The sequence below is a fragment of the Siniperca chuatsi genome, linkage group LG1 (assembly GCF_020085105.1).
Source record: "Siniperca chuatsi isolate FFG_IHB_CAS linkage group LG1, ASM2008510v1, whole genome shotgun sequence".
Lineage (NCBI taxonomy): Eukaryota > Metazoa > Chordata > Actinopteri > Centrarchiformes > Sinipercidae > Siniperca > Siniperca chuatsi.
In genome coordinates this window covers 7,780,838-7,792,857 of record NC_058042.1, presented here as the reverse complement: position 1 = coordinate 7,792,857, position 12,020 = coordinate 7,780,838, and the positions used below count along the sequence as shown (strand labels likewise).

Genomic DNA, 12,020 nt, shown 5'->3' with positions numbered 1-12,020 from the left:
TGCATTAATTTCTTTTATTCATAAGATGGGAATTTTTATTATTATTATTTTTTTTTTTTTACATCTTATGCACAGCAGATACAAAGACAAACATGTTCTAAACCACAAACTAAATTCCTCCATCACTAATCCTGCTTCCCATTTCAAAATGGCCCCCCCCCAAAAAAGCGACCCTTTATGTTTGTAGTCCAGTTTCACATTCTGAAAGATCGTTTTGCAGCAATCTCATTTTAGCAGAATGGCACAAGCCATGTTCAGAATAGTTCCATTTTTTGACAGATACCCACTTCACCTTTAAACAAATTGCACTTTTCTTCTTTAAAACTACATTAAACAGGATTATAGGATCAAAAAGTAACACCAAAAACACAAGAGACGACTAAACATCCAACTTATACAGGTTCATTATTTAGTTGCACGAAAATGCATAAATATACATTACGCAAAAAAGTACAAAAATATTTGTACTTTCCTTTGCTCAAATAATGAAAGACATTGATATGATCATAAGGGCTGGGGTTGTCATAGAACGTAGGGATGCATTCACAAGGTCCATGCGAGATAAGCCATTTACACAACAGCCTAGCTTTCACAGAGGTAAGACCAAGGTTCTACAGGAAAACAAAACCTTTCGCTGTCTAGGCCAAGGTAAAGAGGCAACACAAACACTAAGAAAATTAGGATACACAGAACTCTGCGTTCTAAATTCATGCCAAAAAGACTAACATGCAATGACTCTTAACGCTTCTAAACCTCCCAGGAGCAGCGGTAACCCATGGAAAAACTAGCTTAACGACGGTAACTTCAATTCGTCAATTTTCCTCAGCAATTATGATCCATTGAGTTTGACTAGGCTTTGCATGAGGTTTTTTTTGAAGTGTTAAGATGGTACCGCAATAGTTGCCAAGGATAAGCTCAGATTGTCGACAGCAAGATGGTTTCAACTCAGACTCCCCCCAGAGACAAATCGGGAGGAGATAAATACTGTTTGTTTATAGTAATGCACATTTGTCCATTAAATAAACCTGATTAAATTAATGAGCTTGGCAAACCTCACTTCAGCTGGACAAAGGTGTGGTTTCCAGAGGCCTGAAGAAAATAAGGAAAACAAGAGTTAGTCCAAACATGCCAATAAAGCCTTTATTTCAAAAAACAACTTGAACTTAAGGATAAAAGTTCTCATTCTATAGTCTGTCCAAAAAAAAAATAAAAAAATTCAATGAAAAGACCAAAAACAATAATGTTAGTCGTCTCACAATACTTTCCCTATCGAAGACAAAAAAAAGCCCTTAATTATATAAATTCATTCAGCTGGGCATTGTAGTTTTTAACAACCATTAAGAAGTAAATAGTGCGTTTGTTGGGGACTATTTTCAGATGTGGATTAATACACATTTGATGGTGAATGTGGAACGAACTCCAAAACTACTGAGCCCAGCTTCATTGTAACGAAACATGTCACCCAGTGCAACTCAAAGATGTGTTTTTAAAAAAAACAAAAAAAAAAAAACAAATAATGGAGGTCTACGGTCACAGAGGAAGCAATATCAGAAATAGCTGTATTAGAATATATCACCAGGCTAAGTAAAGTGATACTGTTTCTTAGTCAATAAATCCCATGAAAATACCAAAAAACAAAAATGAACTGATCCTACTAACTGTATCTAAAGCCTGACAGCTTATTCTTTTGCTTAAGAGCTTCATTGTTGTCCAAAGACTATTTAAAAATATAAACACTTTGTTACATGTTACCTGATTACAACATAGACACTGTAGTTTATTTTGCGTAAATCCCACATACACCATCCTGCTGCTGTCAACTCATACACCAAATGTGTACTAATCCACAGCTGAAAATAGTGTCCAGCAAGTGCACAATTTACTCTTGTTTGCATAACATTTGCTAAAAACTACATTGTCCAGCTGTTTCAGGAAACCATTTAAAAAAAAAAGTAAATATTCATGGCTCATTTTTAAAGATTTATGCTTTTAGTAGGAACAAAAAGGCTTGGGGCTGAGTGCCACAGACAGGTTGGGGAAGTCTAAGTATTTATACATAGACTAATAAAATAAAAATCTGTTTAGGCATTTTCATTTGTATTGACACATTCTGCAGTTTTCAGTCAAACATTGTGTTAGTGGTTTCTGTGCATGATATCAGGTTAGCAGTTAGAGATGTTGGTAAATCTAAACAATACTGTTGGACCAAAGGTTACTCACTAAATATCTAACAAAACTGCCGGGACTTCCATCCAGGCTGGGAAGTCTCAGAGGGAGTAGGGTACCAGCGCATCTAAAGAAACACAAACATAATCATGTACACCAGACCAAAACCAGGCTTCAGTGATTCAATCCTCAATGTTGCAGATTTCATCCATTAATACACTTTGAAATGTACTTTGACAAGCAGGTTTAGGAGGACTGTCCCTTTAAGCCCTGGTCACTGAAGCCATGGGAATGTGGGTCATGTAGCTGCTCATTGAGGACAATAGTCCTTGAGTAATTAACAGGCATGGAAATGTGAAGAGTTGAACCTCTTCATGTGTTAAACATTTCCATGGGGTAAGAGCTGGTATGCCTGTACCTTTCCATACCTGTGACTAAAACCTGTGGCAGATTGACGCCTTGCATTTCTACACTGAATAAAAACAGGACAGAGGCCACGACTGCACGGCCTAACAGCTTAATATACTCAGGAAGTTTTCAGCAGTTGTTTAGGGGCATTTGGAGACTCCTGATGTGTCATACAGTCAAACTAACAAGGCTGAGAGTCAGTGGGAAGAGAACTCAGGCGTTTTAATGATCTTTCATCAGATTGCAATTAAAAAGGCTTTCCCCCCCTTTGTGTGGCTACACAGTCAGCTTATGTTCCAACAGAAACGTGGACAGTAAGTTGGCACCTCCGGAGAAGGCCATCAGGTCTGACAATTTCTCCAAGCAAATACCTGACATTCCTGTGCCCAACAAAATGGCCTATGTAATAGCTGCCTACTTTGCAGTGTAGCACTCCCCTGTGCTCTTACATTGCAGGAGGAAGTTAGATCACAATGAACTTTAAATGACCCACCAAGAGAAATATTTTCCATTGCTATTGTTACCAAAAGGCCTGCCCACTGCCTTGTAGCGCACTACTGCTGTAGCATTTAGACTGCAATTAGCTTACAATATAAAACACTTTGTACACCCATTTTCCCCCCATCTTGTTTATATCAGTTTTCAGCAGACATGATGGAACTTGTATTGCAATGTTTAAAATAGAATAAATGAGATCCAAACAAAATAAAATGTTTTAATGTGATTTCAGACTGAAACAGCATGTTAAAATGTTAAAGCAAGTGATCATTACCACTTAAAGTGCAGCTACAGTCTAAATGCAAACTTAGCACCAAGTCTTAGTTGGGAACTATTTGCACTACTGTTCTGCCCAGTCCAATTCATTATAGCACATATCCATCAGTATACTTCTGTTTATAGTAATGCCATCTTTACATAATGTACATAGTACCACTTGTAAAATATTTTCATAATACTGCTCTATCCTGCACTTGCTTATTGCACTTGTGGTTAGACCTAAACTGCATTTTGTTGCCTTGTACATGTGTAATGACAAAGTTGAATCTGATCTCTTAGAGCTCAAATTTGTAGTTTTCTGAAATGATCTACTTCTTTAATCAACATTGTGGACCAAAACATGGGTATTTCATCAGTAAGAACCTTTTATCCATCAGCACACTGCTGGGACAGTGATGCACGGAGCGCCATTAAAGGAAAAATGTCTCCATGATCTAACACTAATACACAAAAAGGAAGCCATGAGCCAAAAACAGCCAGATGACAACAACAAAGAGGGATTTAAAGTAAGTGCATAGTATTGAAAGGTTAGACAACATCAAGGATTACTTCCACTGATGGCAGAGCATGAGTCAAAGACATTTGCTATTTCAAAATGACTATTTTTATTACAATATAGCTCATGGTTTTGACTTCCACTCAGCTCCCGGTTTCATAATTTAAGACTGAGCACAAGTTGTGCAGCCAACAGCAACTTGAAGACTTGATACCTTGGTTGGATTCAGCAACAAACGTCTCTGTGCTGTTATTATAATACCTCAGGAGGACCACTGGTATTGTTGCAAGAATCTGAAACTGCTTTTAACAGTGCACCATGTTATCAAGTTTGAAATTGTCGTGGTGCACCCTTAATTATCTAATTTGTTTTAGGACTTCCCTCAAGAATCAACTTTGTAGCTGTGATGGCACAAATTGAGCATAACACCTGCACACTGCAGCTTTTACAAAATCATGCACTTAATGGCAGCTGTGCATGATAGTCAGTAGCATGCCCGGGGGCAGGCATTCATTGTGTTTCTATAAAAGTTCCCTGGATTGTCAGAGCTGAATGTGAACTGGAGGAAAAAAAAAAAAAAAAAGTTAAGATAAGAGAAACACACACCGGTTGGTCCCTCACCTGGGCGTGGAGGGCTGCAGCAGCGGCAGCGGCCGCCGGGTAAGTGAAGGCTGCGTGAGGAAGGCCTGGGGTCAACTCCGTGGTGTACAGGGGGTAAGGAGTCCAGGCATCCGGAGATGCTGGGATCAGTGCTGCCCCTGTGAGATCATCTGGGGAAGTACAGGGTGGGAGGAAACAAAACTGACTGACTGACCTACCCTTGAACATACAGGCTCACATCATGTAGGCAATCAGTAAGGAGTCTATAAATTTTAAAATAAGGAAGAAAATGTGTAATCAAAGCATGCTGCAAAAGAGGTTTTGTGTCATAATGTGGCTTTTAGGTTTACTACTGACCAGTGATGATTCTTATTGTAGTAATAGTTTGAACTGTCACTAAAAGAATATAAATAACTTTTACAACCCTAAGAAGCGCAGTCAGACCAGATTTCGCTTCCTGTTCATTTCCTATGTGGAACACATTCCCTTTGGTTGCAAACGGACATGCCTCGTTCCCTTCACGGAGTTCAATCTGATTGGACTTTGACACGTAAAACTGCCAAGCTTTCTAGTGTCCGGTCAGTATGAGAGCAGGTGGAGCTGACCTCTCAATCAGGATATATTAGTTATATTCTTGTTTTATAACTGCATGGCGAAATACAAGCAGCAGAGACGAAAGGATGTTGTTGGGCTGTAGTGAGTGTAAGGACAGAGATGTTAATGACAGTAAAATGTTTAAATAAAATGCTGTATAATTTACAATTTTGTGAAATGCTGTTTAGCCTGCTAGCTCCCACAGTTTGTTTACAACCCTACCTATGCAGTCTCCTGTCGCCTCCTGCTTTTTGTCAAACCACACGAGTAAATTTCGCCAGGCGAAATCTGGTCTGAATACAGCTTAACACTGTTGCCAACCTTCACCTGTCCAAAAGTAATGAATCCAGCAGGTGTTTAGGCAAAGGGAGCAGAGACAACTGCTGATTAAACCCTGTGAGAGTGGAATTTCCCTAGCTGGACAGAAGCAAAGCGGCTGTCTTAAGAGTCGAGATGACACATGCATGTGGAGGTGAGTTAGTCCTTAAATTTGTTAGATACTGTTTTTTAACCCCTGCCCATTTGTCTTGAATGCCACAATATCGTAAGATTTAAAAAAAAAAAAAAGGGTAACTGAGTAGTGGCATTGCCAAGGTGAGAGTGGATGAGAGAGCCTAGAGTGGTGCAGCCGTACAACTTACATGGGTCCCGTGCAATGAAGTGTGCTCCTAGAGCAGGGTGGATATTTGTGGGGTTCGGTGTGGCCATCAGCTTACTCTTTGCCATCTTCGTGTTGGCTTTAGCAAACTCTAAGCGCAGGGTCTGGGGACTTTCGGGGTCAAAACGGATACCCTGGGGGAGAGACGGAGGAGGGGGGACATAGTATCGTAAGGGAGGTGGGCTGAGTTTGAGGGGCTGTAGCTCAGTAGTCTCACATGGCCTCCTTTCCTAAAGCCATGTTTTAATACTCAGGATGTATCCTCCAAGCTTCCCTTGAGCTAAACACTGTTCTGTCCTACTGTGGGATGTTAAAATAGACCCTAACCACCTGACTGCTTTCACTGAACTAAAAAAGGTCATGTCTTAAAAAGAAAAAAAGAAAAAAACAAGGGTAGACTGAAGGATACACTCCTGAAATATTTCAACATGCTTGCATCTCTTTCCTCATGACGAAATCAAGAGCACAGGCGACTGATGAGTTCACCCCGTCGCACGAGCCAGGAGGAGAGGGAGACGAGGAAAAGGGCCGATGACGAGACTTAGAGTGTAATTCCTTTTAGGTGGTTTAACCCTGCTTGTGTTTTTGTGCCCTAAGCGTTGTGCCCACATGCAGGTGAGTAGTATTTTGGTGTATGTGTGTCTGTGTGTGTGACTGCTGGTGTGTCTTAGAGGTGATGCTCATAAGGAAGGCTAGGCTATGAGAGAGAAGTGTTAGATACTGCCAATGTGGGCTACTGGGTGACAAATAAGAGGTTACACTACTGAAGATGTGTTCAAATAACACTACACATGTGGCTATACAGTAAAGCAGTGATATGCAAAATAAGGAAAGCTATACCAGACTAAGAAGGGATGTGTATAAAGGTCAAAGTAAACTACCGTAAGGCTACGGGATTCTGGCCTCTTTCCAAAAATGGCCCTGCCATTGAATTATAAAAGACAAAATGGGTTGGCTTTGAGAAATTTTATGGGAAAGAATTTTTTTTTTTTTAAGAGTCCCAATCACTTTTTCCAGGCTTAAGCAAAGGTTAGAACAAATCTAAGAAATATAAAAGCAACATTTAAAGAGGACTTAAAATAAAAAAAAAAAGGGAAAAAAAAAAAAATCGAAAAACAGACTCAGAGAGGAAGTCTTTAAAAACAAGGCAATGCTTACATTTAGTGCATTTTTCGCAGCTTCAGCTCCAGATCGACTGTCAAACGTTACAAACCCGACAGGCTGGAATGCAAAAGGGAAGAAACACACTGTGACAACCAACATCAAATGGAGGCCCATCTTAACACGCAAGAACCTGCGTTTGTGTCAAATATCACATTGATTATTTAGGTAATATCACAATATTCATGCTGTGTTAGACAATGCTGTAAAATCAACAAGAGGATAATCCATCCTCTCTCTTTAGCCAGTGTTGACATTACAGAGAGCCAACGCTGCCTGGCCATTTGTTTAGTACAGCATTAAACAAGTTCCTTCCACTGATGGAAAGAGTCTCACCTGTTTTGATGTTAACTTAATCAGTGACCCTTCATAACCCTGCGGGGAAGAAAGATAGCCAATTATCCACCCTGGAGTCACATGCAGGAAGTCAGGCATGAACACTTCTCGCTATATCAAGAGGAACCTGCTTTGTGTGCACCTTCAGTTCTGGCCATCATGGATCCTTCTGTGACAGTGCTGTACTTACATTTGTTATACTAAAATACAGGAGAAACATGCACACTTCCAACAATGCAGCTTTCACTGATTTCATTACAGGTAAAAGTTAAATTCATCCTCAAAGCTAAAAGAAAAAGACCATGTTTGGTTTAAAAAGGTGAAAGCACATTTTATCCGATGTGAGGGTTCTCTCTTTTGCACTAGTTTAAGAATAGATTGACTTCCAAATAAAGTCACTGGTTTTAAACCAAGTTAAAGACAGCACAAGGGTTGGTTGAAGCAGGAGCAAATTCCTGAGGAACAAAGGGGAATTTTGCCTGACCAGAGTATTGATAGATGGGATCTCTCCTGATCCTGATTTACAGCCATGGAAAATTAAACAACTTTCACTGGCTGTGATAAATCCTAACAATCCAAACCAGATTTAGCTTCAGTAGCTCAGTGTAGAACAACAAGAGGTAGAATACAGTCACTATTAAGAGGTTTCTCTTGAAAACATCTTGTAAAAAAGGAAAAAAAAGGTTTTTAATTTGGACCAAACCTGAATGTAAACAAGTGAATCAGATTTAACCTTGTTTGCACACACTGTGCTGTGTTTGCCTACTGTAGAAGCAAAGGGCAAGAAGTAAAACAATGTTACAATGACTTAAAACAAAAAAAAAAAAAGGGTCAGTGATTTCACAATCTCCGAATGTTACGAGAGGAAATAAAAATTTCCCTACACGGTGGGTGAGCTGGGTCACGGAGAGGGTTGGTTGGCCAATCGAAAGGGCTACTCATTTACACATTCCACAAGATCATCCATGTGCGAGGGATACCACTTCCAATTTGGTTAGTTAGGACACGGGTGGGAGGGGTGTTTATGGAATTGGAGTCCAGTCAAAAAACAGCAATGGACAAACAATGATGTGGCCTCATTTCCATATATGCAAATATCTAGACTTCCATTAACATGGGGTATTGTTTGATGCAACTAAAAACAAGGAGCACTGATAAACTATGATCTGAAGCACCAAATGCTACTGCGTCATGAAAGTGGTTTAAAAAAGATTTACAGTTACTTTAATAAAATGTAAACTGTAAAAAGGTCTTCCTCTGTGTGCAGATAGTCCTTTTTAGAAACACTTGACTGTTCTAGCACCGGGCACACAGCAGCTACCTATGCTTTATTTTTTAAGGGTGAGAAGTCTATACAGTTTATATACACGAATAAAAAAATAAAAAAAAAGCCTCACGTGGCTTTACAATCTGTACAACACACTCTTTCCCTAAACATACTGTTGTAACTTACCTTAAAAGGTCTGAAGAGAAGGTAAAGTTCCCGTGGTTTGATATCGACTGGTAAGCCACTGACAAACAGTGTTCGTACCTGCAAACGAAAAGCAAGAGTGCATTTGGTCAGTTGGAAGTGACCCATTTAATATTCAGTATCTTTATTTGGTGTCTGGTTTTCATTCTCCACAATGATCGGCATGCGGGATAAGAACTGTGAGCTGCACTATATCTAGCCCTCCATCCATCCTTGGTCCCAACATCTCTCATTCCTCCTTAATAACCAACACACATATGGATGGATATTTACAGTGGAGCTTTCCACAAAACGTTGTGTACAGTATATATTCATAGTATCAAGTCCTGGGAAATGATAAAGGAAATAAACATGATTTAAGATAAAAGAACCACAACGTGACAAGACAACACAGTCGAGTTGGTCCTATTGGTCAGGTGTTCCCAAACCTTTTCTGGACTCTGATGAAGCCCAAAAGCTTAAACGCACAATAAAGTTGGTCTGTATGTTATGTGTTGCTGGAGATTTGACCCTTTAAGCAATGGGTTCCCAACCTTTTTGGGTTCTGACCCCTTAAAACCAGACCACGTCTTCCTGCGATGCCTCAGTTTGCACATGTTTACAGGTTGTGAGCAATGCAACCAAAGAGTGACTATTCCCTCCAAGATCGTTTTATTTGAATATGTTAAAGGCCCGAAAAGAGGTAAAAATATCCAGTGTTTAATAAAGCAAAGATTAGAAGAAAGTCTGAAAAATAAACCTGATTTTATATAGTAGAAATAGTTTTTTTTTTCCTTGCTTTACATTTAACATCTCGTAACCCCTCCGATTTATCAAGCGACCCATTGGCTGGGTCCTCACCCTCAGGTTGGGAATCCCTGCTTTGAGTCCTTGAAGACCCAGACAGATGACTTGAAAAAACAGATTTCAAAATAATTCCCTAACATTTAATATTTCTCATTAACAGATCTGAACAGTTGTCTATAAATGATTAAAACCGTAAGTTTGGTACATCCTGTCATTCCTCCAACATGTTACGAGCTAAACCATGAACATAAGACGGTCTTCATTCTGCTGGGGAACCCTGGATCCCCTTCAAGGACCCCTGGACTTGCCCCGACCAAACATTGACAGCTGATGCTGTGTGCAGTCCAGTGTGGCCGGGGAAATAAACTGTGCAGTGTGAGGTCCATTAGTTCCCAGCCGGTGTGGAGGCCCTCAGTACAATGGTGCTGCCAGACGAACAGCACTGGACAACAGAGCACAGCGTGACACCATTTCCTTCCTCTGACCCGCGGCCCCAGCCCTGCCATTTTTCAGGTGCAGCACAGCAGCAATTCTCAGCCCTTCCTACAAGTCAGCACATACAGCAATTGAAGGCCGGCTCAGCAGGACACCAACTCAATGGAGATGTTTTTAATCTGTCCAGCGGCTTCTTGTTGACTGAGGTCCATGCACGCTGTATTGTTTTTAATAAAATCTGAAATACATCAGTTATACATTTTGGTTAATTCTTGAAACAAATGCAACAACTATTGATGACTGACATGCTGTATTTAACAGGTCTCTTAACAGACTTTGAAGGGGGATTTTTGTTTGTTTGCTTGATCTTTGTTCTTAATTACAAGGAGGGAAAAAAAATACAAGAGCAAATTAGGCTAAGAAAAGTCAAGTGGCCACATGTGGCTTTGTTATAAGACAATGGGAACAAAGGAGGACCAACAAAAGGCCCAGCGCTCCTCTCTGTGTCTCTCCATAAAAAGGAGTCATTAAAGAGGAAATATAGCTGGCCACACAGAACTGAAGAGTGGCAGCAGGGAAAAGTCATCATGGATCATTTTGGAGGAAATGTGTTGATTTAAATATTAATGGTTGTATTACTATTCATGTTTTTTTCCCCCCCAAAATATTATATATTAAGACATACAAATTGTAAATGAGGATGTCATGTAACAATTTCATAATAACCTGGAGCCTTTTCACAAATCAAAAGTGGGGATACTGAGATTATGAAACCTGCAGAGTTGGTATGAGGCATCTTAATTTGTTTGGCTCCTGAATGCAAACAAACGCAGCTAATGCGCTGCAACAAACTGCGGAGAAGAGAGTAAAAAAATGTTACTGATGTTTTAAAAATTTAGGAGAGACACTAGATATGTTTTAACACCTCTTTTCCCTTTTCCATTCAGTCGGCCCGCTGATTTTATTAATTTAAATCGTTTTATTTAAAACTAATTTAAATATTTTTTGATTAGATATAGGCTACTGATTTTTCAACCCACATCTGAAAAAGCCTCATGTCCAGTACAGGTCACACAGAAACGACAACAAGTAAATCTGACAATTGGGTCTTCAAATTAAATATATATTTTAAAAATACAGTTTAACTGGCTCATAGTGGTTGTTTAGTGGTTATTTACTGTATTTATTCCACACCTGGTGAATCACATTTTAATCTATACAAAAAAAAAATACACACCTCACTGTAAGATTTAGGAATCAAAGAAATGCATGATGAAAAAAAAAACAAAAAAAAAACAAACAAACTATTATCTGTGTAAAGAGCCAACTGTGATACTCCAGAAGTGGTTTCGCCCCTTTAAATCGCGCCTTCCTCGCTTCCTTTTAAAAAACTGCTTCTGGACTTCAGTGGATAGCCAAAAAGCTAATGTTATTTCACCCAGCAACACACAACTTGCAAGCACAAGTCTGCATTTGTGGCCGGAAACATAATTTTAAATTGGATTGGTCATTGAACGTGAGCACGAGCGTGTAAAAGCCCGGTGCAGCAGAGGAATAAAACTTTTGATAAACTCACCTCCTCTTCGATGGAAACGCTGTTATTCGGCTCTGCGTCAGCTTTGAGACTCATGTTGACGGTCGCCTCAGCGGCTGCTGCTGCTGCACTGAGTATCAAGTCTTTCTTCGTCGAGTGATATTTCCCCCAAGTGCGTCTGAAGCTGCAGTGAAAGTCCTGGTGGCGTCTGAACTTGAGGAGAGAAGATGTGCCGAGGTGAGGTCGTGCGGACGAGGACGACGAGGTATCCGAGGATGTTTTAGTAGCTTTAGTGGAAGTAGTATTGCGAGAGAGAATCATTCATAAAAGGGAGGAAAAGGACAGAAAAGAAACACAGACACGCGCTAAACTAAAGGTGAGAAGGTGGATTTGTGCTCCGTGTGTGAAGGTGAAAGATGGGGGGGGAAGAAGTGCGCGTAAAAAACAGAAAGCCTCTGCGCTCACATTAATGCCCTCAGCTGTGGGATTGTGCGGAGGAAGAACAAGTAAACTTTTCTCATTGGAGCGCGTCTCTCTCTCTCTCTCTCTCTCTCTCTCTCTCTGTCTGTCTCTCTCTCTCTCTCTCTCTCTCTCTCTC

At 40.0% G+C, this 12,020-nt stretch overlaps 1 protein-coding gene across 3 annotated transcripts; it reads right to left on the bottom strand.

Moving 5' to 3' along the window:
* LOC122874841 (RNA-binding protein, mRNA-processing factor 2a) lies at positions 1-11,899 on the bottom strand. 3 transcript variants are annotated; one of them, XM_044193271.1, is made up of 8 exons: positions 11,465-11,899; positions 8,650-8,727; positions 7,197-7,235; positions 6,858-6,920; positions 5,683-5,833; positions 4,454-4,617; positions 2,221-2,293; positions 1-1,089 (listed from the first exon to the last, which is right to left on the bottom strand). In XM_044193271.1, the coding sequence occupies exons 1-7, from the start codon at positions 11,741-11,743 to the stop codon at positions 2,228-2,230; spliced, it is 840 nt and encodes a 279-aa protein (XP_044049206.1). In that variant the 5' UTR covers positions 11,744-11,899; the 3' UTR covers positions 1-1,089; positions 2,221-2,227. The 3 variants fall into 3 exon arrangements, with proteins under 3 accessions (XP_044049206.1, XP_044049217.1, XP_044049227.1); XM_044193282.1 differs by having other exon boundaries at positions 4,469-4,617; XM_044193292.1 differs by lacking the exon at positions 2,221-2,293 and having other exon boundaries at positions 4,469-4,617.
* Between the last annotated feature and the right edge of the window lie 121 nt (positions 11,900-12,020).